Source organism: Enhydra lutris, unplaced genomic scaffold (assembly GCF_002288905.1).
Source record: "Enhydra lutris kenyoni isolate GAN:26980312 unplaced genomic scaffold, ASM228890v2 scaffoldscaffold2, whole genome shotgun sequence".
Lineage (NCBI taxonomy): Eukaryota > Metazoa > Chordata > Mammalia > Carnivora > Mustelidae > Enhydra > Enhydra lutris.
This window is the reverse complement of record NW_019154086.1, coordinates 83,161,334-83,183,732: the sequence shown is the minus strand read 5'-3', so window position 1 is coordinate 83,183,732 and position 22,399 is coordinate 83,161,334. Positions and strand designations below refer to the sequence as shown.

The following is a 22,399-nucleotide window of genomic DNA, read 5'->3' as shown; positions in this document are numbered from 1 at the left end:
TTTCTCTTGGATGCCTTAATCATTTACCAGCAATTAGGCTTTTAAGTTACCATGCTGATCACTTGCTAAATGTATAGAAGTGTAAAGGAGGAAAAAGTCAAGAAAAGATAGGCATGTCTCCTTTAAGATTTATAAAATCCAGATTCTTTGCATCATCTCCTTTATATAAATCTGACTAAACATAGATATGTACAAATCATATGAAGGACTATTTCGTCTCTTTAAAATATTTATAAATCAGCTAAGGCAGAAACCAGGATTACTTGACTTCTTAACTTGAAAAATGTAACATGAAATCATTTTAGCCATAAGAAACCAGGAAAATATCATGCCTGCAAATCATTTTAAAAAATTAAAAATAAAAAGCCCTGAAACTTGTCAGCAAGATGATATCTAATAAAAAAACATACCCATGAGAAGAAAACAAAGGCCATGGAAAGGCTTCTGATTACTTAGGCAAAGGTAAAAATCCAAATGGTAAACTTGCCACTGGAATGTACTGGGTAATAACCCATCAGTTTAGTTGCATTCTAGGTCTTTACTACAGTTGACATACCAAGTCTGCTACAAGCAATATAAACAATACATAAGAGCTCTGAAATATTTGTTCAGGGGCCTGTCAGACCTTTCCAAAGTGCACAGTAAAGCCACATACTAAAGAGGAATGACGGAAAGCCCACTGCAAACTACAGGATTGCAGAAACTGTCCTCTCTTCATCATTGTCAGCCTTCGTCATGAGCTTGCACAAGAGTCTTAACAAATATTTACTGAACTGGGTTTTATGAAAATCGAGTGTTTTCTCAAAGTTCAGAAAAAGCTGGATGACTGTAATGTTAAATTTAAATATGTGGGGCGCCTGCGTGGCTCATTGGGTTAAGCCTCTGCCTTCGGTAAGGTCACGATCTCAGGGTCCTGGGATCGAGCCCAGCATCAGGCTCTTTGCTCTGCGGGGAGCCTGCTTCCCCTCTCTCTCTCTGCCTGCCTCTCTGCCTACTTGTGATCTCTGTCAACTAAATAAATAAAATCTTAAAAAAAATTTAAATATGTAACACTAACTTAATCAAATGGGAAGGTTGTCATCTCCAACTGTCATACACTTTATTTTTGAGGAAAATGGTCACAACTCAAGCCTAAAGAAAATAAATCCAGGCCTCTAATTATCTACAATAAGATGTGTCGTTTACCTGGATGCTTGTGCAAAATTGCCCTGAACTATTCATATTAGAGGATGCTTTTCTTTTTTTTTTTTTTTTTCCAGATCTACAGCTTTGCAAATCATGTTATTAAAGCAGTAGCCTAAAGGATTATAAAGAAATCAAATACTTACCTAGTCCAACTCACACATATTATAACAGAGAAGCATTCCCCTCAGGCTATAAAATACTATTCCACTGTTTCTTACCACTTCACAATTTACTTTAGGTTCTATCCTGACAGACTTCAATCAAGTCAACCAAGATGATTTAGGTTCAAAAATCATACATTGCAGCAGTCTTAGTGACTGCATGAGGTAGGAGAAATTCAACAAATTGAACCACTTCTCCAGCGCAAGCTTAATTTAATTATTTTTCCTCAGTTTGATATAAAAATGCCATTCGTTTATATGACCATGTAGAAGCAATTATCTTCCATTCTCGAGTGGAAAGAATGGGATAGTCTATTTATTTAAAATGTGAGGTATTGTGATGGTTGTACATCTGCCTTATGAATAAAAGATTGCGCTAAGCAATCCCTCACCTGCGATTAAATTTAAATTCATCTCGAAACCATTTGAAAATAGTTATATATTATTATAAAATCAATTTTCCGAGGTTATTGTTGTGCTAATTAACTCTTTGACACTGGAAATTTCGAAAACAAAGAAATAAGGAAACGCGAGTAACAAAAGAAAGATTTCATTTGCTCGTCCCGGAGACGTCAGGACGCGGAGTGCTGAAAGGTTAGGGGCACGGAGACAGAAAAGGCTGGGAATAAAGGCAGAGCTTTTCACCTTTGTTCAGCTTGTTTTGCTCCATGATGTTATACTGAATCGGGGCCACTTCCTGCTTCTGCTGGGCGGGCGGTTTCCAGTGCTTCTCGCTGGAGTCCCCACTGCCATTGTTCATGTTGTTGCTGAGGTTTGACTGGATGAGCTGGGTGGTGGCGTAAGGGGTAGGCTGCCCTGATGGATTGACAAAACGCCCATCCTTCAGATTTGGGCTATTGAAGGTTTTCATCTCATTGATTTTGTTACTAAGGTCCACATCACCATAAACAGTTGACTCAGGGAGCATCAGATTTGTTTGTTTGTTTTCCAGTTGGTTGTTATAATTGGCTATACAATCCGCTACGTGCAACGGAGAGGAAAAGGAAAAAGTCATTCTGCATGGTTATTCCTTTTAGATTTCTCTGTAAGTAGCTTCGTGAGGCACAATAAAATTGTTACGTAAAGTAAAAAGGAGCTTAAACGTGGTCAATAAAAAGGGCTCGGTAGTCATGGGCACTTTCTGAAGGAGGTAATTCGAAATTGAGGAAATGAGAGAGGACACAGAGCAATTATACAGGGACTAGTTTTGAATTTGAATTTAAGATGATTTTCCTTTAACAACCCCATTAATAAAAATTTCACCTAAATAATACACACGTGAATATCTTCATGTGCCACATATGTATATTTTCTAGTCTGGAATTACTGACCTCGCTGAAGCTACTAGTTAGTCGTTGAAGCAACAGAACAAAGCATGTATGCAGAGAATCCAGACCAACAGTGGGGGAGAAATCTGCCTACCCGTCCAAGAGCTTGGGATTTTAATATTTTACAAACTAACTCTATCAAAAGATATGAGGAACAGAGGTAAAGGGATAGTAAATAGCGTGTATGGTAATTTTACTGAATCTTCCCTTGATCACGTAGGATAATCATTATCAGGGAAGGATAGTTCATAATAATTTTTTCATGGTTTCATAAAGATACCCCAAGAAGTATAAAATGACAATAATGATGATAAAACGAACCACAAGTAGCCTGAGTAATTTAATCAAAGAAAGCCTGAAATAATATCTAATTTGTCTACTATTTCAACGTCCCTCTAATTTGCTCCTCCTCCTTGAAGTATTAGGAAATGAAATAACTGATGGAATACTTAAAATTAAATAAATAGAAATATTTAAAGCCTGCAGTTGAAAATATTAAAACAGCAGGAAGAGCTAAAATCACAATTTAAATGAAAACATTTTTAAATAAAAAAATTTGTCAAGTTACAATGGTTAAAAATATCATTATTTGATCTATGTAGTTCATGGTGGCACCCACATTAACAGCTCACCTTGAAGACTGGTTTTCAGCTTGATAGGCTGATGAAAAATTAACACGGCTGCTACTAAAGATGTAAACGTGAATATCATCTTAAGAGAAATATGCAACTTCTCTGTAATACGGAATTCAACTGTTCCGCATTTTAACAATAAATGAGCAGGGAACACGAATATTTGACTCACCTGGACTTTAGTCATTCCGATTTCTAATTTCTAGGTAACCAGGCCATATGGTTTTGCCAATTTCATTTTTCTTTCCTAATCTTTCTAAATGAGCGGGATTCCATAGAATTTTCTGAGATAATAGACATGCTCTGTTCTGCACTGTCCGTTTTGGGAGCCGCCAGACACATGTGGCTACTAGACACTTGAAACGTGGCTAGGGCAAATGAGGAACTGAATTTTAAACTGTATTTTGTTTCATTTAACTGTAAACAGCCATCTATAGCCAGAGGCTACCGTATTAGACAACACAGCTCTACCTATTAATCTAAATGGGTATTTCCATCTTTTGTCTCTTAACAGGGCTCAACACAGTCTTTTTAAAAAATTTGTAATCATGTGAGCACTTATCTGTATAACTAGAATATGGACCTCTGGAGAACAGGGACATAGATACATGGATAGGTCATATCTGTATCTATATCCATGTTCATATCTGTATCCAGTGGAGACTCTGGGCTTGTTTTAAGGCTACACACAGACTGCGCTATGATTTGTTTTTTATGGAGCATAACATCTTCACTTAATTGCTATCTTCTATTTCCCTTTTCATCAGTTCCATGGGTTATTTTAAGTCTCTACTCCTATTTTTTGACTCTGTATGATTCTTTTAATATTTCTCAATTGGGAATATTGAAGGTTTTCACTTTGTTTTTTTTGTTTGTTTGTTTTGTTTTTGCAAGAGATCCTAAGTAATTTTCTGTCATCCCTCTCAATATATCATACTTTACATCCATATTTTAATAATACGTTTCAGCATGAAATCTTAATGAAGTAATTCACTCACACATATTTCTATACAATATAAAATAAAGGTATGCATACACACCTGCAAAAGACACATATGTGTTATGTCTTCGGGATTTACTTGTATACAATAAAAATCTGGGAATTTCAGTTTTCGTTTACCATTTTTTATTTTTTCATTTTTTATTACTGTTGTAGAGTTGCCATTCTTTTGGTCACTGCTATTAAAGACTTTGGTTCATTCTAGAGATTTATAAACTTTTTGATCTGTTCTGTTTCCCAAATCCTGAAAATAATTAATTACGATATAAAGTAGGAATACACACATCCTCATAAAGAGGAATGCTTTTGTGCGATTTCATTTTTCCTTGTTTACTCTGTTCTAGCGTTCATTCTCTCCCTTCTCCCATTGCATCCTGGGAAACTCTGGTGGAAGGTGACGTGTGGAAGTAGAGGGATGAAGAAAATAGACAATCAGGGTAATCTGCTAGGCAATATCAACATTTTATGAAAATGTTGGCCACATGTTCCTTTCTGAGGTAGGGAGAGGGGAAGAAATGCACCCTCTTGTGGCCAGTCCTTGTGCTTAGGCTTAGGGAGCTGTCTGTGCATCTCTAACCTGGGCGGCTGTAGGTGGTCAGGTTGCTATCACTGTTACCATTGCCTGCCGTGCAGCAGTTGATGGAGCAGTCATTGTGATTGTTGCCGGTGTTGGGCCACGTGTCTGCCAACCATGGCTGCGTGGCGGGTTCGCTGATGTTCAGAAGTCCTGGCCTAAAGAAAAAAATTTTAAAAATATATACACACACACACACACACACACACACACACATAGAAGCACATATTTTATAAATAGCAAATGGTATTTCCCATTCAGACTTCCAACACGGTCTTCATCTCGTTCTCACACATGACTTGGTCAGCTGTGCTGAATGCTATTATTATTCCTTTTATTTTACAGTTATTTTTCCGACACGGTAACTGTGAGGTAATACGATGTCTTGAGATCTTCTCCCTGCATACAGGGCCATCACTTTGTAAACGGGCACGGTCGTACGTCAGACTTACAACACTGTACTGTTTGCGATGCTCTAATTCAGCCACAGTAACTAAAACTCCAACATGGAATCAAAACCATGGATCCCTATATGTTGTGGTATTTGAGTTGCTGAACGAATACCATAGTGGAGACAGTTTACATTCCTTCATTTTGACTCGTGAAAAAAGTCATGATTCTTCTTGAATGGAACAAGCTCCTTCACTCAGACAATGGATCCTTCACAGCGAACGTATTTGCATAATTTTCTTCAAAACCATGTTTCAGAAGAAACAGTGAGTCTGGGGCACGGAGCCTCATCAAGGTTTCTGTGCACAGCTCTGGAAGGCTGTCAGGACTTGTGATGGTGACAGGTTAAACCACCATAAATCCCCTCCATAAACAAAGGAAAGTTACTGACTTAAATCTGGTAGAACGAAAAATGTCCACGGCAGGAAATACTAGTGTTACTGTCTTTTTTGGCACAACAGACGTTCATGCCCTTTCCCTGTGCTTTGGGAATGAAAAGTGCCCCAATGGCTGTTAGTGGGAAAGCCCGGACCCCTAGGGCCAGAGACGAAGACTAGAGTCCCGGCCCGGCATTCCTCATGTCCTTCTCCAACATTGACTCCATTTGATAATTTAGCAAAAGAGGTGATGATGGCAAGGTGTGCTGTCAATCCACAGTGAACAGACCGGTGCTGCAGATTCTGCAAAGATTTGCTTCACACTTTCATTTTCTTTGTCGAAGTGCGATAACCATGCTGCTCGTTTCCCCGGAAGCAAGAACCTGACACTTCACCCTTCGGGGTTCCATGAGGCTCAGAGAGTCAACTGAGGAAACTCACTATTGCAAATGACTGCTATTTGAAGAATCCTTCCCTCCAAAGAAGAAAATGGATTTACAATTTTTAGGTCGGTATACATATGCAGATGTACATATGTGTATACGTATCTGTAATAAAAGATGAGTATAGGGGCTCCTGGGTGGCTCAGTGGGTTAAAGCCTTTGCTTTCGGCTCAGGTCATGATCTCAGGGTCCTGGGATGGAGTCCCACATCGGGCTCTCTGCTCCACGGAGAGCCTGCTTCCCCCTCTCTCTCTCTGCCTGCCTCTCTGCCTACTTGTGATCTTTGTCTGTCAAATAAATAAATAAAATCTTTTTTTTTTTTTAAGATTTTATTTATTTTATTTGACAGAGATTACAAGTAGGCAGAGAGGCAGGCAGAGAGAGAGAGGAGGAAGCAGGCTCCCTGCCCAACAGAGAGTCTGATGCGGGGCTCGATCCCAGGACCCCGGGATCATGACCCGAGCCGAGGGCAGAGGCTTTAACCCACTGAGCCACCCAGGTGCCCCAATAAATAAATAAAATCTTACAAAAAAAAAAGAGTAAAAAAAAAAAAGATGAGTATTTAGTTTTTGAGGACGTGTGAGGCACTGTTCTGAGTTCTTTACCTGTATCAAGTCACTTAACTCTTAGAACCATCCCACAAGTAGTTACCACTATTTCCAGATTTTATAGGTGAGGAAACCTCAGACAAAATGTTGGCGACGCAAAGCGAAGGAATGGCAGAGGCTGGGATTCAAGCCCAAGTTCTCCAGCTCTGGAATCCACACTGGAATCCAGGATGCTATGAACATACATATCAGGGAGTGCTCAAATCTCCTAAGGTCATTAAGCATTCATATAAAAGAAGATGTTGGGGGAAGTGTCTGCTGTCTCAAAATTCAGAATAACGCTGTTAAAACTGAGCAAATTTGTTACTAACGTTGTTTATAAAACCATGCTTTGAAGAGCCAATTTGCTGAACCATTGAAATTGAAAACATTTAAATGCAAGCTGCATCCCAGAGTCTGGAGTCTCTGCATAGATGTTGGTTAGAGAAATTCTGCATCTAGTAATCTTTAGCTTTCCTTATTTTATTTCCTCTTGAACTTAAACCCAGTGTGATATCACTAGAGAAGTTATCGAAAATAAATTTCCATATTTGACGCTGTGGAGATATTATGGGTCTAAAGGAGGGGTCAAGTGGAAATTTTTCAGTCCGACTTACATGCTTCAAAAGGAACAGACAATATTTTTATGCTACCATGATTCTCTCAAAAAGCACTTTGAAAGTGAGTGTTTTGATATCACAAGCTGAAAGGACTTTCCATATGGGTGGGTGATTTCCAACAGGAAGTAAGATTAACAATTCACATCCTGGCTTTGGTTTAGGCTTGTATTTGGAATACTAATTATTTGGGGAAGAAAGTGAACCATACGTTATTGACCCATAATGAATCTTAAAATGTCATGTGTATATTTTACAAGTCTCTGAGGAAGTCAAGGTCATATGCAGCTACCCTAATAAGGGTATTAGGGGCTTTTTGAACCTACCGATCTCATAGGCTATTTTTCTGCATTTAAGATGATCTACTGTATATGAGACAGATTTAGCTGCCCAACAATAAGAAATTTAGCAGAGGTCAAACTCAGTGCTGGTTACAGTAGTTAACAGGTGTCTAAAATATATCTTTTTACCATATAATATTAGAGGCTGAATTTTCATACTGATACATCTGAGTTTTGCTTATTTCTTCTTTGTCTCTTCAAAGACGGTATTATCAGGGAAAAGAAGACAGCGGGGCTCAGAAAACCCAAACTTTTCTTCCAGCTCATATTAAAGGGATAAATTTGTGTCACAAAAGAAAAGAGGACACCGCATTTAAATAACTATGTAGTAATTACTTCCATTTTCTGGCTCCTCCTATGGCAGATACTCTAATCACTCACTCACTCAAACAAAACAAAACAAAAAACCCATCTGAAATCCTAAAACACAAAATAAAATACTAGAGGGTCCCAAGGCTGGAGAAAATAAAAATAGTAAGGGGGCCTGGAAGTAAGGTTTGCCTAGAAACTGTCTCCTCCTTCAATTCATAGCCTGGAAGAGCTCTGACGTCCAGGAAGGAGCAAGGGATAGATTTGAGAGTGGCCAGTATTTTAGAGAGAAGCAAAGCCTGAGCTCTGTTTCCTTGTCATCTCCCACTGTGAGGAAATGATTTACTGGTGTTCTCTCTGGTCTGATTTTCTTACTCCTTTCTTCAGGACTTCTCTGATATTCCCAAGTTTGTGCTGTGGTTTGGACGTTAAGCAGGGTTTTTGGACGGGGATGTCTGAGGTAAGGAAAACAAAGGGATGGGAACAGCCACTTAATACTGCTTCCCTGGTCCTCTTCTGGATTGTTCCACAAGTCCTTTGCCCTTTCCAGGTTGGGAAGAGGTCTCTTTGCTTGCCACAATCCTCATGTCCCCTTTTCTGGGAATAGTTAAATTCACCATTTTGTGGACTAGAAAAGATTTCTAGCCTTCTCCTTTATTATGTTTTTGGTCGCAGCGACTCAACCCTGCCACCGTGGTGGGAAAGCAGTCACAGACAATGCATTAACCACGAAGTCTGGGTTGTAGCCTTACAAAACTTTATTGACAAGACAGGTGGCAGACTGGACTTGGCCCAGGAGCCATAATTTCCTGAAACCTGGTATAAACAAAAGATAACTCCATTACCTCACGCTAGGTGCTTAACTGTGATATTTACACAGCACACAAAGTTCCTGGAGGACACAGCAGGTGACGCTCAGCAAACCGACAGGGGAAGGGGGAGCATATTCTGGGCTGATGGATTTAGGGCCCATAGGAGAACCTAACACTGGTGAGTGGCAGGTGGGCTGACGCAGTGGATTGGAGGCTGAGGCCCTCAGAGGTGGGGAACGGACTGGCTATGCCCGGTGGCTGGCTTCGCGGGCTGTACTGAATTCGGACTTGATATTTTAAACCTGGAGAGTTCTAGTAAAAATGGGTTCTAGAGCAACTCAGAGACATGATCAATATGCATTTCAAAATACCCTTTTGGCTCCAAAGGCCAAAGGAAATTACTAGGAAGTAGTCTAATGAATTAGATAAAGGTAGGACTGCTGGGAGCTTAGGCGATGGGTGAGGCAGGAGAGATGAAGTGCTTGGTGTGAAACAGTACTGGGATAGGGGAGGGGGTGAAAAGCAGGGTCGACAAAGGCAGGGATAGAGGCAAAAGAAAGGAAGACTTGAAATTTTCCCTTAGGGACCATCAACCAAATGAGGCAGGAGGTCCAGAGCAGGCTTACTACTCTGAGATCTGGGAGGGAAACCAGTATTTAGGGGATGGACATGAGAGGAGAGAGTGCAGGAGACTGGGTAACTGCCCCTTCTCTTGCCACACAGAATCAGAGAACACAGACACACAGACACACCCAAAATCCCCTACCCACCCGCCCAAACACACACTCTGGCTAGGAAATGAGACCTCTTCCTGAAATACTCCTGATCCCTCTTATTCTGCTCTATTTGTTCCAAAGCACACATCGACTGCTGATAGTAGAGTTGACTTTTTAAATGCTTATTATCTATCTTATATCTCTTGCTCTTAATGTAAGGTTCACAAGGATGGGGATTTTTCTTGACTTACTCACTGATGGATGCCAAGCAACTACCATGTCCCATGGTAGACATTTGATAAATATGCCTGACGAACAAATAAATTGAAAGTTGCTTATATGACCGTCCTTTTGAGCGTGGACGCTAAGATCTTTATTTAGCTGTTACCTCTGTAACATGCCAGCGTCTTTCATCATTTCATTTGGCACAAAGGTCTTTCTTATTTGGTATCTGAAATACAGAAGATTCGCTGTTATTCTCTTCTTGAATTTAAACGGTTAATTCTGTATGGTAACACAGCAAACTTCCAAAAAATAGTTCTGTCTGTAATTTCCAGATTGTAGTTTGTCATTTTTCAGTCCTGCTGTAGAAACTTGCATTGGGTACCCATGGATTCCTTCCATTAGGTTCTGTATGGTCATTTGCTCTAGCTAGGTTGTAAATCCATTTGGAGCAAGATCTGGAGATATTTTATGTGTGTGCACGTGTGTGTGTGTGTGTGTGTGTGTGTGTGTGTGTGAGAGAGAGAGAGAGAGAGAGACACAGAGAGAGTGTGTACGTGTGCTCATCCACAGAGGCTAGTGCAGAACACAGAAGATGTTCAACCCGCATTTTATGTGCTCTGATTCACGTGAAAGCAGAGTCTACAGCCATGAGCCCACACATGTAGACAGGTGGTCATAACAGTCAGGCATTCCAGAACTATCCATGAGAGGATGTTGTTATGCTATGGGCTGTTTCATGAATATCTGGGCTATCATTTCGAAGGAATTTCCCTGGAGACAAAAAACAGTCTGAATCAAGTGAATTTATTCCTTATGAAGACCTCCCCAGCTTTTGGATCGTCCAGTGGCTGGCTTGGTTTCTCAGGTATAAAAACAGTAAGCTAGCCCTGGTACCCAGGAAGGAAACATCACTGCTTGTGGCCATATTCGTACAGGCTTGGCGGTCAACACTTTCTTAAAATCACTCTTTGTCGTATGCTAAATTCAGTCATTGTGTCCCCGTAGGGCATGCTCCTTGGATTCAGAAATAACACCTTCCTCATTTTTGTCTTTTCCAGTTGCAAAGATATGATCCAGCTGGGCAAAGCAGAACACTCAGTAAGCTAATCGAATTCGAATTAGAAAATGGTTTTGATTGGAAGTTTTTTGTTCTTCTACCTTAAGCTAGATGTTGCTGGTTTGAGAGGAAAAACATCATCTTATTATGGGAAATCCAGAAGCTTGGCTCCTGTAACATATACCTTTTTCCAGCTCTTTTAAGCTGACTGTCACATCAATTTGTGATTTCTCTGTGAATATATTAAAGTTCACTGACTCATAATTACAAAAAAATAATACATATAGGATTGAGGTTCATTTTAATTAAAGAGAAAAGAAAAGCTCTGTATTAACCTAGGTTTCTTGTTGCATTTGTATTTCAACAGTCCCCTGTAAAAGGAGAGCGGAATTCACAAGAACAAACAAACCTAACCTACAACTTATGAGCAAATGCTGTGTTCAGCAGATTTTCAATTGAATACTTTTTCTTTGATAGTATCTGTTAACTAGCTATATTTCTTAATCTTCATAAATGCCATTGCTTAATTACTTCAACTCCTTTTAATCATCGGCTAAAGCAGCAAGTTTGTCTTTTCCGGTTAAAGTGCGCCCTCTGGTGTTCATTCGCTAAGATGCAACGGCTTCCGTCCATGGCATTGGCGTACAGACAAGCTTGGTTCTACAGTATTTCTAAAGATTGGAACACATTTCATCCTTACACCTTGTATGCAAAGAAAGTGACATCATTGAGGAAGACAAGATGAGATACCTGGAATTCCCTTTAGGATCTACAAAACAAGCAGGATAATTACCTCCCTCCACTGCTCACAGCTTCACCTCCTCTCTGATAAGTTACTAGAATGTTACAAAAAAAAAAAAAAAAAAAAAAAAAGAAACAATTAATAGACATGTTTACATTTATAAAATTGAAAGTTATTACATCCACCAGTACCTTTCTAAAATGGAATGCTTTCTCACTTTCTACTGAGAAGCATTGCAAAACCATCACAGAAAGTGACAGGTTTTTGATTCAGCTAGTTTTTTTAGGGTTATATAGAATTAAATATGTTACTCTTATTTTCTTAATGTGCCAATAAGGTTGAGAACTAAGTAAAAGCAAATTTGAGTACACTCTTATTAAATATATTACACATTGTTACATTTGCATTCCCATAGTTTTCTATTTTGAATTTATTATTAGAGCCTATAATTGCATGATTTATACATATATAATTAAAATCTTAAATTTGGGGGGAAAGTGGCAAGACTATTGTCCCAGAAGCATGAATACCAGAAAGACAAAGATAAACGTTAAAGTAAACCTTCTCTCCCTCTACACACAGATGTATGCCATTAATTAATATGACCTATTTTTTTTATTGTGGCTTACAGAACCCCCTCCCATTATATTTTCACCAGACATGTGTATATATAGTGACAATACATTTAAATGTTCTTGAAAGCATTCTCAGCCTAATGAATTATGGGTGTAAAAATTTAGCAATAACAAATAAAGATTTGCACACAGTTAGGCAAGGGGTTAAGAAGATTAGCTTTTCTGTAAATACAGACGCATCTTCTAAGAAGAAATAGGTTTCTAAAAGCTGCCAAATTCTGCTACTTAGAAGAACTCCAAACAGGGAGTGTGTTAAGGAGAGATAACTGCTTCCAGTGATTACAATAACTGGATTAAAACCGAGGAGGCAAGACTTCAGGTACATCGTATATTAAAGGTGATGTGAAGGAAGAGGACCCACTTTGAAAGAAACCGAATAGAACAAAATATTAGGATTCTGACTTCGGGAAAATACAAAGTTTTATCTTTCACATGTCCTGGATATTTTCGTTCCCCTTCAAAAATGTTGATTCTATGGACAGAGCATTACAAGGGAGAGAAATTTTTGTTGGGAAACGTGAACGCTTGCGTTAAGGGGGAAAAAATGGACTGCCAAGTAGGAAATAATCAATAAGATTATTAGCATGTTAAATCATGCCGAGGGTGGAAACGGAGTGTCTATCTAACGAAACACGTGCACGCCAGGCCAGGAGGCAGCGTGGAGTCATGAACACATAACTGTATTACATGGTGGGAAAGCAACACCAACCATTTCTACTTCACATGCACGCCTGACGTGAGTGAATGAAGTAATGCATTCCGTCTTAAGTCCTTCTCCCCAACTAACTTCAGAAAATGAAATAAAAACAGAAACACAACAGTACAACACATGCCAAACTGACAAAGAAGAGGAGGAGGGTAAGTGCAAATATATACCTGTTGGTGTGAAGGTAAAAGACGGGACTGAAAAATCAAAACAAAATATAAACCAGTTATTAAGCTGAAGAGAGAAAGGGAACATATCACATTAGTATAAATCAAGCAGACAGCTGAACATAAAACAAATGTAAATAACCAAGCCAGGAGTTCTGACACTCTGATAAAGGAGTAAAACCAAATCTGAGGTAAAAGGAAGAAGCTTGTCTCTACAGGTACCATTCTGAAGTGTCTGGCGTGGGAGTCATGCTGGGTTAGCCTGGGAATGACCCTGCTAAGTTTAGTCCCAGAGATGGTGCTCCTGGCCTTAGGACAGACAGGAATCCTCTGCGATTAATCATCTCCAAACACTGGCTGATGGATGCTCAAACAAGTATTATCAGGGTCTTGCTTGAACCTTATCTAGAGATCTGAAAGTAAATGCTTATTAACGTGGACTAATAGGTGCGCTTAAGTATTCATCATTCAGAGAAAGAGAGTCAGAGACAGGAAGGAAGGAAGGAGAGAAGGAAGGAAGGAGGGAAGGAAGGAGGGAGGGAGGGAGGAAAAAAAGGAGAGAAGGAAGGAGGGAAGGAAAGAAAGAAGGAAAAAAGGAAGGAAGAAAGGAACACAGTAAGGGAGGGAGGGAGGGAAGAAAGAAGGAAAGAAACAACTGGAACAAAGGGAACCATAAAACCAAACTGTTTCACTGCTGAGAAATGCCTAACACCTTATCATATAAACAGTGTAATACTAGGTTTTTATCATTCTAGAAATTTGTGAATGGACCAGAAAAAATGGGGAGTTTTAAACTTTAATTTTTCCATTAGAGTTTACATTGAGAAGCTTTCTCCGAGTAGGCTGTGCAATTTTTAAATGTCACACTAGAAGCTAAACAATAGAACGATAACACCCCAATGAAAACCCTCACTCTCTGCAGTTATAAATCTTGATCTAATCAATAAGGCCTGAAATGGAAACGCAGACCTTAAAAGTGCCAAGCTCACCCCCCACCTCCCCGCCCCAGTTTTCCTATCTCCTCCCATTCCTGGGTGTTGAATACACCGCAGACCATTTCCATGTCATTTCACGGTGGGAGGAGGCTGACTTATTTTGCAAGCCCTTTGCGTTAATTTCAAGTAAACAGTTCCCCAGTCCGGAAAGCCGGGAAATCTTCCCTGCTCCCTGGAAGACTCAAGTTGGCGTTTAAGAAATCCTTAATACACACAAACTGGCCTACTGATCACGTATCGTGGATCAACAAACTGCCAAAAATGTATTTTCCACGGCACACTGGAATGTCTCCAAGACATTTACTTTAGGACTAGAGCCCTTGGGGCGCCACACTGCCATGCTGGAGAATGTGGTGTGATGGTCACTTGCCACCAGACCATCGCTGAGCACACTAGAAGGAACATGGACAAAAACTTCAGTGCCGTGTGTGCCCAACTGATACACTGGCTTTCCCTGGCAGTGCAGCAGGCCCTCCCTGTCTCAAGAACTCTATTGTGTTTCCTTTCACTTAGGTCTTTTCAGAGCTTCAACATAACTTAGCCACAATCAAAAATTCCGAGTCATGGTAACAAGTCTTCATAAATACATAAATCAATAAAAAGGGACATGTGAAAGTAAAGCTATTCGAGCAAGAACAGAGTGCCTGAACACTCCTTTGCAATCATAAGGACATAAGGAAAAGAAAAAATTATGAAAGGTCCTTGTCAGTCCTCCTAGCTAACTGCTAGCCCCGTTAAAATCACTGCAGAAGACACGAAAAGAGGTCCCTCTAAATGAAACTTTTAATGGCTTGTATACCAAAGAATGACTTAATTTTCAAAGCTTCCAATAATAGAATCATCTCTTTTTACCCAGCAATGCTGGTGCACTGTGTGGACATTCGTGGAGAGGGATCCTGAGTGTTCTAGCAGAGGGTCTATCTACGGGTACACATGGTGGGGGGGAGGGGGAAGGCTAATAACACTCACTATTACCCAAAGTCACACGCTGGTTTGATGGTTTATAGGTCAAGAGGCTTTCTTATATCTATTTCTTTAAAATCTTCCACTGCATTTTTTTTTTTATATATATATAATTACTGGCATGGTTTCTGGCATAGACAATTTAAGGTTTTAGGGAGGCACTTTTTATTTTTTTAATTGGATGGAAACAGAATTATGAAAAATTGCCAGTGAGGCAAAGTGAGGAGAGCAGAATCAAATGCTCACCAATTACATTTGTAATTATGTTCTATGATTTCTGCTTAAACACAAGCTAGTTAAAAGGACAATGGTATTAGTCTCATAGGTTTCGCACAAAGAGCTCACAGGCATTTGCCAGCATGCTTATAGTCCATTAGTGAAAGAAAAGGCATTTCAGAAAGGAAGGGGGTTTCATGTCACACATTCAGATTTCAAGATACTATAGAGCATTAAATTGTTATAACTACGCAGCTGCAGCCCCTCACGGCACCAAAAAATACAAGATTCCTGGAGCATTCGAGAGTCTCTACATCTCTACGTTAATTAGTCACTTTTCCTCTTCAAAGTCGATTTCAAAATGCAGCTCCCAACTCACCCTGCCCCTCCCCCGCTCCGTGACACAGGGACACCCACAAGCCCCTTCCCTGCACTGGATTTAAGTCAAAGGTTTTAGACGGTCACACATGTGCCTGACATTGTTCTACTCTGGGGACATAACGAGCACCAGCTCTCCTGGCAGTCACCTCCACGCCCTCGTTTTCCATTTCACAGGCTATAGGGAAACTGACATTTTGCTTCATCTCTAGACAGAATGCATATGTGCAAAAAACATTTTTAAGGATGCTAATGCCACAGCAAATGTATGCATGTACATGAAGGGATGGCTGCATGTCCACACTGGAGAGGCACATTCATGTATTTTTACCACATGGGTGATGAATTTGTGTTGACTCTTTCTTGCCAAGACCCCTGTGACTACTGACAGCACAAATATTTTAGACTGCGGTCCCAGACTGTTCTCTAAGCTTATAAGGACAGTCAATAGAACTCACTGAGAAAAATTTTGGCTTGCGCTACAAGTTCTGACTTCGCCATATAACGGATTCGAGAAAGGGCTTGGCCAAGACATATAGGAAATGTTTGCTTAGAAAATATGTAGACTTGAGGGAGAAAAAAAAAAAAAAGAAATATGTAGACTTGGGGCACCTGGGTGGCTCAGTCGGTTAAGCATCTGACTCTTGATTTCAGCTCAGGTCATGATTTCAGGGTCATGGAATTGAGCCCCACCTCTGACTCCTTGCTCAGCACGGAGTCTGTTTGAGTTTCCCTCTCCCTCCGCCCCTCTCCCTGCTAGTGCACACTCACTTCCATGCTCTACTCTCTCTCTCTCTCTCTAGAATAAATAAAATCTTGGGGCGCCTGGGTGGCTCAGCGGGTTAAAATAAATAAAATCTTCAGAAGATAGGTAGACTTCTGTTTTTAAAGGGACGGTGATAGTGTGAGAGCGGATGTGTTCATTGGTAGTTCTCTTTAAATCTGTTTTCCAGGGGCGCCTGGGTGGCTCAGTGGGTTAAAGCCTCTGCCTTCGGCTCAGGTCATGATCTCAGGGTCCTGGGATCGAGCCCTGCATAGGGCTCTCCCCTCTCTCTCTGCCTGCTCTCTGCCTATTTGTGATCTCTGTCAAATAAATAAATAAAATCTTAAAAAAAAAAAATCTGTTTTCCAGCCAAGCAAAAGTGAGAACTATGGTGAATGTATAATTGTACCAAAAAGGAGCACTCTAGGTAACTTGTTGGACAAAAGAAATAACTTAGGACTCTCCCCTGAAAACCAGGACTTTTAGTCACCTGTAGTGCTTATCAGTGGCCCCGAACTGATTCATGGGTTTGTTGGGGAGGTGGAGGCAGGGAGTGTCTGCCGACCTTGGCATACTTAGCACATCCATAAAATTGTAAATAACTGCAATCAAGTAAACTTTCTCTTTTAACACTATAGACACACTTGTGAGGAAAGCCCCATCACGGATTAACAGTATATACACACTCAACTCCGTGACCTTAAATACAACAATAAAAAAAGGACTAACCCTCCTCTCTGCACGCGGAGGCACATCATCTAGTTGGGCATTCCATATTCGCTAAGAAATGACTACCTTATAACGCATCAGAAATGCTCATGAAATAATTATCTTATAAATAATCTCTGGCGTCACAAAGGCAACGGCACTCCCTTAAAAGCTGTGTGAGACCGTGTGAAGCTGGTATTTACAATTCCTGTGACAAGGACATTAAAGAAGTTCTTTGAGAATCTAAAGCCATGAAGTACTTCCCAAAGGGCACACGAGATGGTGTAACGACCCAGGGGAGACCTACCTTGGCGAAACATAGTTTCAAGGAACTGAGCCTCAAGCAGATAAGCCCTGTTGAAGCCTTGCTGTTCGAGAGGAATCCTTATCCTTATCTAGATCACCCTAAAAGCACTTTTGAAAATCTTTACATATTAAAATAATTTAATATAGCAGTTGGATAACCATGAATCATTGGGAGCCACAGATTCAAATCAGGAGTTACCGAAACATATTAAAAAAAAATGGAAAAACTCAGGAAAGGGAATACCTTTTCGGATACCCGCGTAAGTACTCGCCAGCCCGTTTCTCTTCTTTCGGTGTCGATAGAGCCAGATGCTGAAGACCATGAGGATGATCCAGCAGGCGGCCCCGATGCCCGCGATGAACGCGGGCTGCTTCACCACGTCGGAGATCTGCTGAGCAAGGCTGACTTGGTCTTCAGGAGACACGGGGTTTCCGTGGGAATCTGAAAAGCCATCTTGGGATTAATGTGGGTCGAAAACTCAGCGACATCACGAATGCATGCTTGTCTCACAGAAAATGGCTATCAGGGGCGCCTGGGTGGCTCAGTGGGTTAAAGCCTCTGCCTTGGACTCAGGTCATGGTCCCAGTGTCCTGCGTCGGGCTATCTGCTCAGCAGGGAACCTGCTTCCCCACTCTCTCTCTCTGCCTGCCTCTCTGCCTACTTGTGATCTCTGTCTGTCAAATAAATAAATAAAATCTTTAAAAAAAAGAAGAAAATGGCTATCATTATTTTGTGAATTTTTAGACAATCATTTCTGTCTTTCATTCCGTGACATCCACCCTTGCCAATTAAAATAGTCCATGAGACTGCAAAATTACAGTCATTCTATTTTAATGCAAAACAAACAGGACACAATAATTTTGTGGAATGGGTTTAAAAACAAGGACAATGGCACACAGGTTCTATTTTTTTTTTTACTCCACGGAACTCTTCATTGCTTAGATTAAGTTTCAGAGGACAGTGCTAACAGATAAATACAAAATTACAATTCTAAACACTGAAATGCTTGAACAGGAGTCTATAAATAAGGGGTAGCAAATAAGTTGTATAGAAAAGACATGAACTTTCTCAGACTTCTACAGAAACTCTCAATTACATGTTCTAAAATGATAATAAATAAAATGTTATCTCCTCCACTTAAGGTAGATATTGAAAAAAAGGTGTGTGTGTGTGTTTTTTTTCTCCTCCCTGAATCCTCCAACTACATGACTATATTATAAGACTCTAAAATGTCTTAGAAACACATTATCTGAGCCTATGTTCACGGGGTCTATACAATTTTTTTTTTAAATTTTATTTATTTATTTGACAGAGAGACAGAGAGAGAGAGCACAAGCAGGCAGAGCAGCAGGCAGATGGAGAGGAAGAAGCAGAACCCTGGCGGAATAGGGAACTCGATGCAGGGCTCTCTCCCAGGACCCTGCGATCATGACCTGAGCCAAAGGCAGCTGCTTAACGGACCGAGCCACCCAGATGCCCATCACAGGGTCTATACAATTTAGTATAACATAAAACTAAAGAAAAATTAAGATAATGTTACCACTGAAATAATGATGAATAATCTTTCTTTCTTTTTTTCTTTTAAAAGTAATCTCTACATCCAAAGTGGGGCTTGAACTTAAAATCTCAAGATCAAGAGTCGGATGCTATACTAACTGAACCAGCCCCAAAGTCTGATTGTTTGTTTGTTTGTTTGTTTTTGAGTAATCTCTTTCTTCTAAAACAACAGCCATGACCAGCAATAGATCCAAGAACATTAAATACGGACAGGAACTATCCAGTGTTATAAATAGTCGAAAAGTCTTATGTTTTCTGTTCTTCTGACTCAGTAATTTAAAATTGATGGAATTTCTGGCAATGGAAATTTCCTTTTTTATGTTTAAACCTACTAAGAGACTCTTTTTTTAAGTCTACCCTTTCAACAAGTCATATGGAGCCGTCAGCAATGTTTGCAGAAAAGCACAAACCCTTGTTCTGTGATCAAAGCAATATCCTACTTTGTTGGCACTGAATGATGACAACACTGAGGATGCCCAGTGGGCACAAGTCCCATTAGTGCCTGTGGTTTAATGTTCTGCCCCCACAACATCTGGTGAAACGAGAAGGTGTTTGCCCATGCTATTAGGAATGGTGCTTTCTTACAGTCGTCTAATTTTATTGGACTCGAAAATGTTCTGCTCATCATCTGCTTTAAAATAGAAACATTTGTTCCAGTCCAAAATTCCTTTTTTCCCCCCAGAAAAAATAATTGGTATAGTTCATTATATATGAAGAACATTTCTCAAACAGAAGAAAATTCTACAGATTATTTTTTTTTCGTATTAAATGATATGGTGCCCCAATAAGAAATTGGCAGGAAAACAAGCAGCATTCCATGGCTAAGGAAATCACCTTGGGAAAATTCCACACCCCATCTATGTATAATGGTAGCTACATTGTTACCCCTGTGTGTGTGTGTGTGTGTACGCACGTGCATGCGTGCGTGTTTTATTACTTTTTTTTTTTCTTTAAAAGAATTCCAGATTTTATTCTATGGAGGATCAAGGCTGAAAAACCTATTTTTATAAACTGTCTTTGTCACCTGCCTTCAACTGTTTGTTGATGGAAAGTTTTAATTCCACGTTCCAGGCTCTTTTATCTATGGTTTTCCTAAAAGCACTTCATCTTCTGAGAGTTCAAGCAGACCTGTTCTTTTTTTTTTTTTTTTTTTCCCCCTGATACACTCTTTGCATCTCCTAAGTTTATAGATTTCATGGCTGTTTGTGCAAGGTTAAGTTGGGTAGCTTCAGATTTTATGGAGACAGGCAGGAGAGGTTCCATGCAGGCGACCAGATGGGTTTAACAGAAAAAAGTGTGGTGTGACTAATGAATTAAAGCGGCCACTCTACATCTCAGTCTCTGCATCCCTGCAACTGAGCCTATATTAAGATATGGAAAACTGGAACACATTTATAATTTCAAGAAAACCAATTTGACCCTTAAATCCCCTGACTTAAATCTTAAATAAATAAAATTACACAGGGTCCTTTTCCAACACATCTTTGAGAAAGGACGAAAAGTCGTATGTTATAAAAATAGGTAAATGGTCATCACACTATAACCTATAATATCAATTTTAATAAGTTAATACTGATGTTTCATAAAACTGGGCAACTCTGTGAGTAAAAGGTCTGTATTTAGACTATTTTTCCCCAGGTCCAACCGAACGTTGTAACAGATTCATCAAGCAATTCTTTTACATAGTTCCCTATTTTGTAATTTTGTAATAAAGGAACTTGAAATAAACCATGAGACGACTTTTGCTTAAAAGTTGCATATGTAAGCACTGTTTAAAAAGATAATCCCCAGATCAAATTCTGGACCGTGGCTGTGGCGATAGTGCAAGCTTTCCTCTAAAGGTTTGAATGTTACTGTTACACGATAGAGTTTTCAGGAGGTAACTCCCTAGCCAGTGACTTCGTTGGCGGTGTTCCCATTCATCCACTGGAAATCCCATGAGAGTTCTGCCCAGCAGAGATGCATACGAATCCTAGACCTGCACCATTCAATCCTCCCCCACACTGCGGGTTTCTTTTCCTTCTTTCTGCTGGCCTTGGGTTAGCCTTGAAAGCTCCATGTTAAAAAGGTAAGCCTCACCAGCCCGTGACCATGTCCACATGGAACAGAGTCCCGCCCCACGATCACGGCATTTCAGGTGAAATTTATCATATTATACCACAGAGATTTCGGTAAAGACATGGGTTAGAGCAGATAGCTCGGTCTTAACAACACAACAATGATAGGAATTTCCAGACTGAGTGAAAAGTTTATACAGCAATAAAGTTTATTCAAAGCCAAATGTTTCTCAATTTTGTTTTGAAATAATTTCTAGGATGTCCTCAATTATCAACCAAATGCAAAAATACTTTGTACTTGACAGTGAAGTATAAAAATGCATGTATCTGATCCTTCTCCTGACATAAAATCTTACTAATGCTTAACTTCTGATCTGAAAGGAATAAACCAAAGCCGGCTCTACATGAAGCGTTGCTTGTATTTTAAATGCAGTCTCTTGATAGTGATGCCTTTCTCTCCCCTTTCAATTTATAATTGTTTTTGTTGTTGTTTGCTTTAGATTTTACCAGTAACCACTTACTAATTTGTATTTCATATTCATGCCACATTCCCCATAGGAAACTGTAATAACAAGGCTTCTCTGTCAGTTTTTTTCTAAATGTTTTTCCTAATTCCTCTAACCACTTCTGAAGCACACATGGTATTTACCTTTCTAAGTAATTAGCATATAACCGCATCCCAATTCTCTTGGACGCTGGAATCTATCTTTTCTTATAAAAAGCAATTACAGTTTTGGGCCACCTGGGTGGCTCAGTGAGTTAAACCTCTGCCTTCGGCTCAGGTCATGATCTCGGGGTCCTGGGATTGAGCCCCGCATCGAGCCCCACATCAGGCTGACTGCTCAGTGGGGAGCCTGCTTCCCCCTCTCTCTCTGCCTGCCTCTTTGCCTACTTGTGATCTCTGTCAAACAAACAAACAAACAAATAAATAAATAAATTTTTAAAAAAGCAATTACAGTTTTAAATGGACACCAGAGTGGTAAATATAAATTGCATATTGCTTAAACTTCTAATACCTAGTTTAAGTTTTTCATGGAAGCTTTGGTTTTGTTTTTTTTTAAATCCAAATAACTATAAATTCTATGAAGTTTCAGACTGTCTTTCTTGTTCACTGGGGTATCCTTGATGTTCAATTAACAGTATTTGTTGAATAAACAAAAAAAAAAGGAAAAGAAAATTCAATAGGATGGAATTAGGATGACAGTGAATGCTGACAACGTTTGCTTGAAATATAATTTAAAATGTGTACTTGGCTAAGTTTCAGTTTAGTTGTGATATATATTATGTATTTATATAATTATAACATATTTATATAATAGGACGTAGATATATTTTATACACTCTACTACGCCTATATTTGAAATAAAGCTAATGTTACCATTTTTGTCATT

General features: G+C 39.6%; 1 protein-coding gene across 4 annotated transcripts in view; it reads right to left on the bottom strand.

The window, feature by feature from the left end:
* LOC111148375 (roundabout guidance receptor 1) overlaps positions 1 to 22,399 on the bottom strand; it is a 417,477-nt gene that overhangs the window by 35,507 nt on the left and 359,571 nt on the right. Inside the window, exons 18-22 of one of the 4 annotated variants that reach the window (XM_022504899.1) lie at positions 17,638 to 17,835; positions 13,068 to 13,094; positions 11,608 to 11,650; positions 4,884 to 5,038; positions 1,992 to 2,162 (exon numbers count right to left, since the gene is read on the bottom strand). In XM_022504899.1, the coding sequence (XP_022360607.1) occupies positions 1,992 to 2,162; positions 4,884 to 5,038; positions 11,608 to 11,650; positions 13,068 to 13,094; positions 17,638 to 17,835 (594 nt within the window). Of the gene's footprint in view, positions 1 to 1,991; positions 2,328 to 4,883; positions 5,039 to 11,607; positions 11,651 to 13,067; positions 13,095 to 17,637; positions 17,836 to 22,399 lie in introns of all 4 variants that reach the window. The other 3 variants (XM_022504882.1, XM_022504908.1, XM_022504890.1) reach the window with 3 other exon arrangements.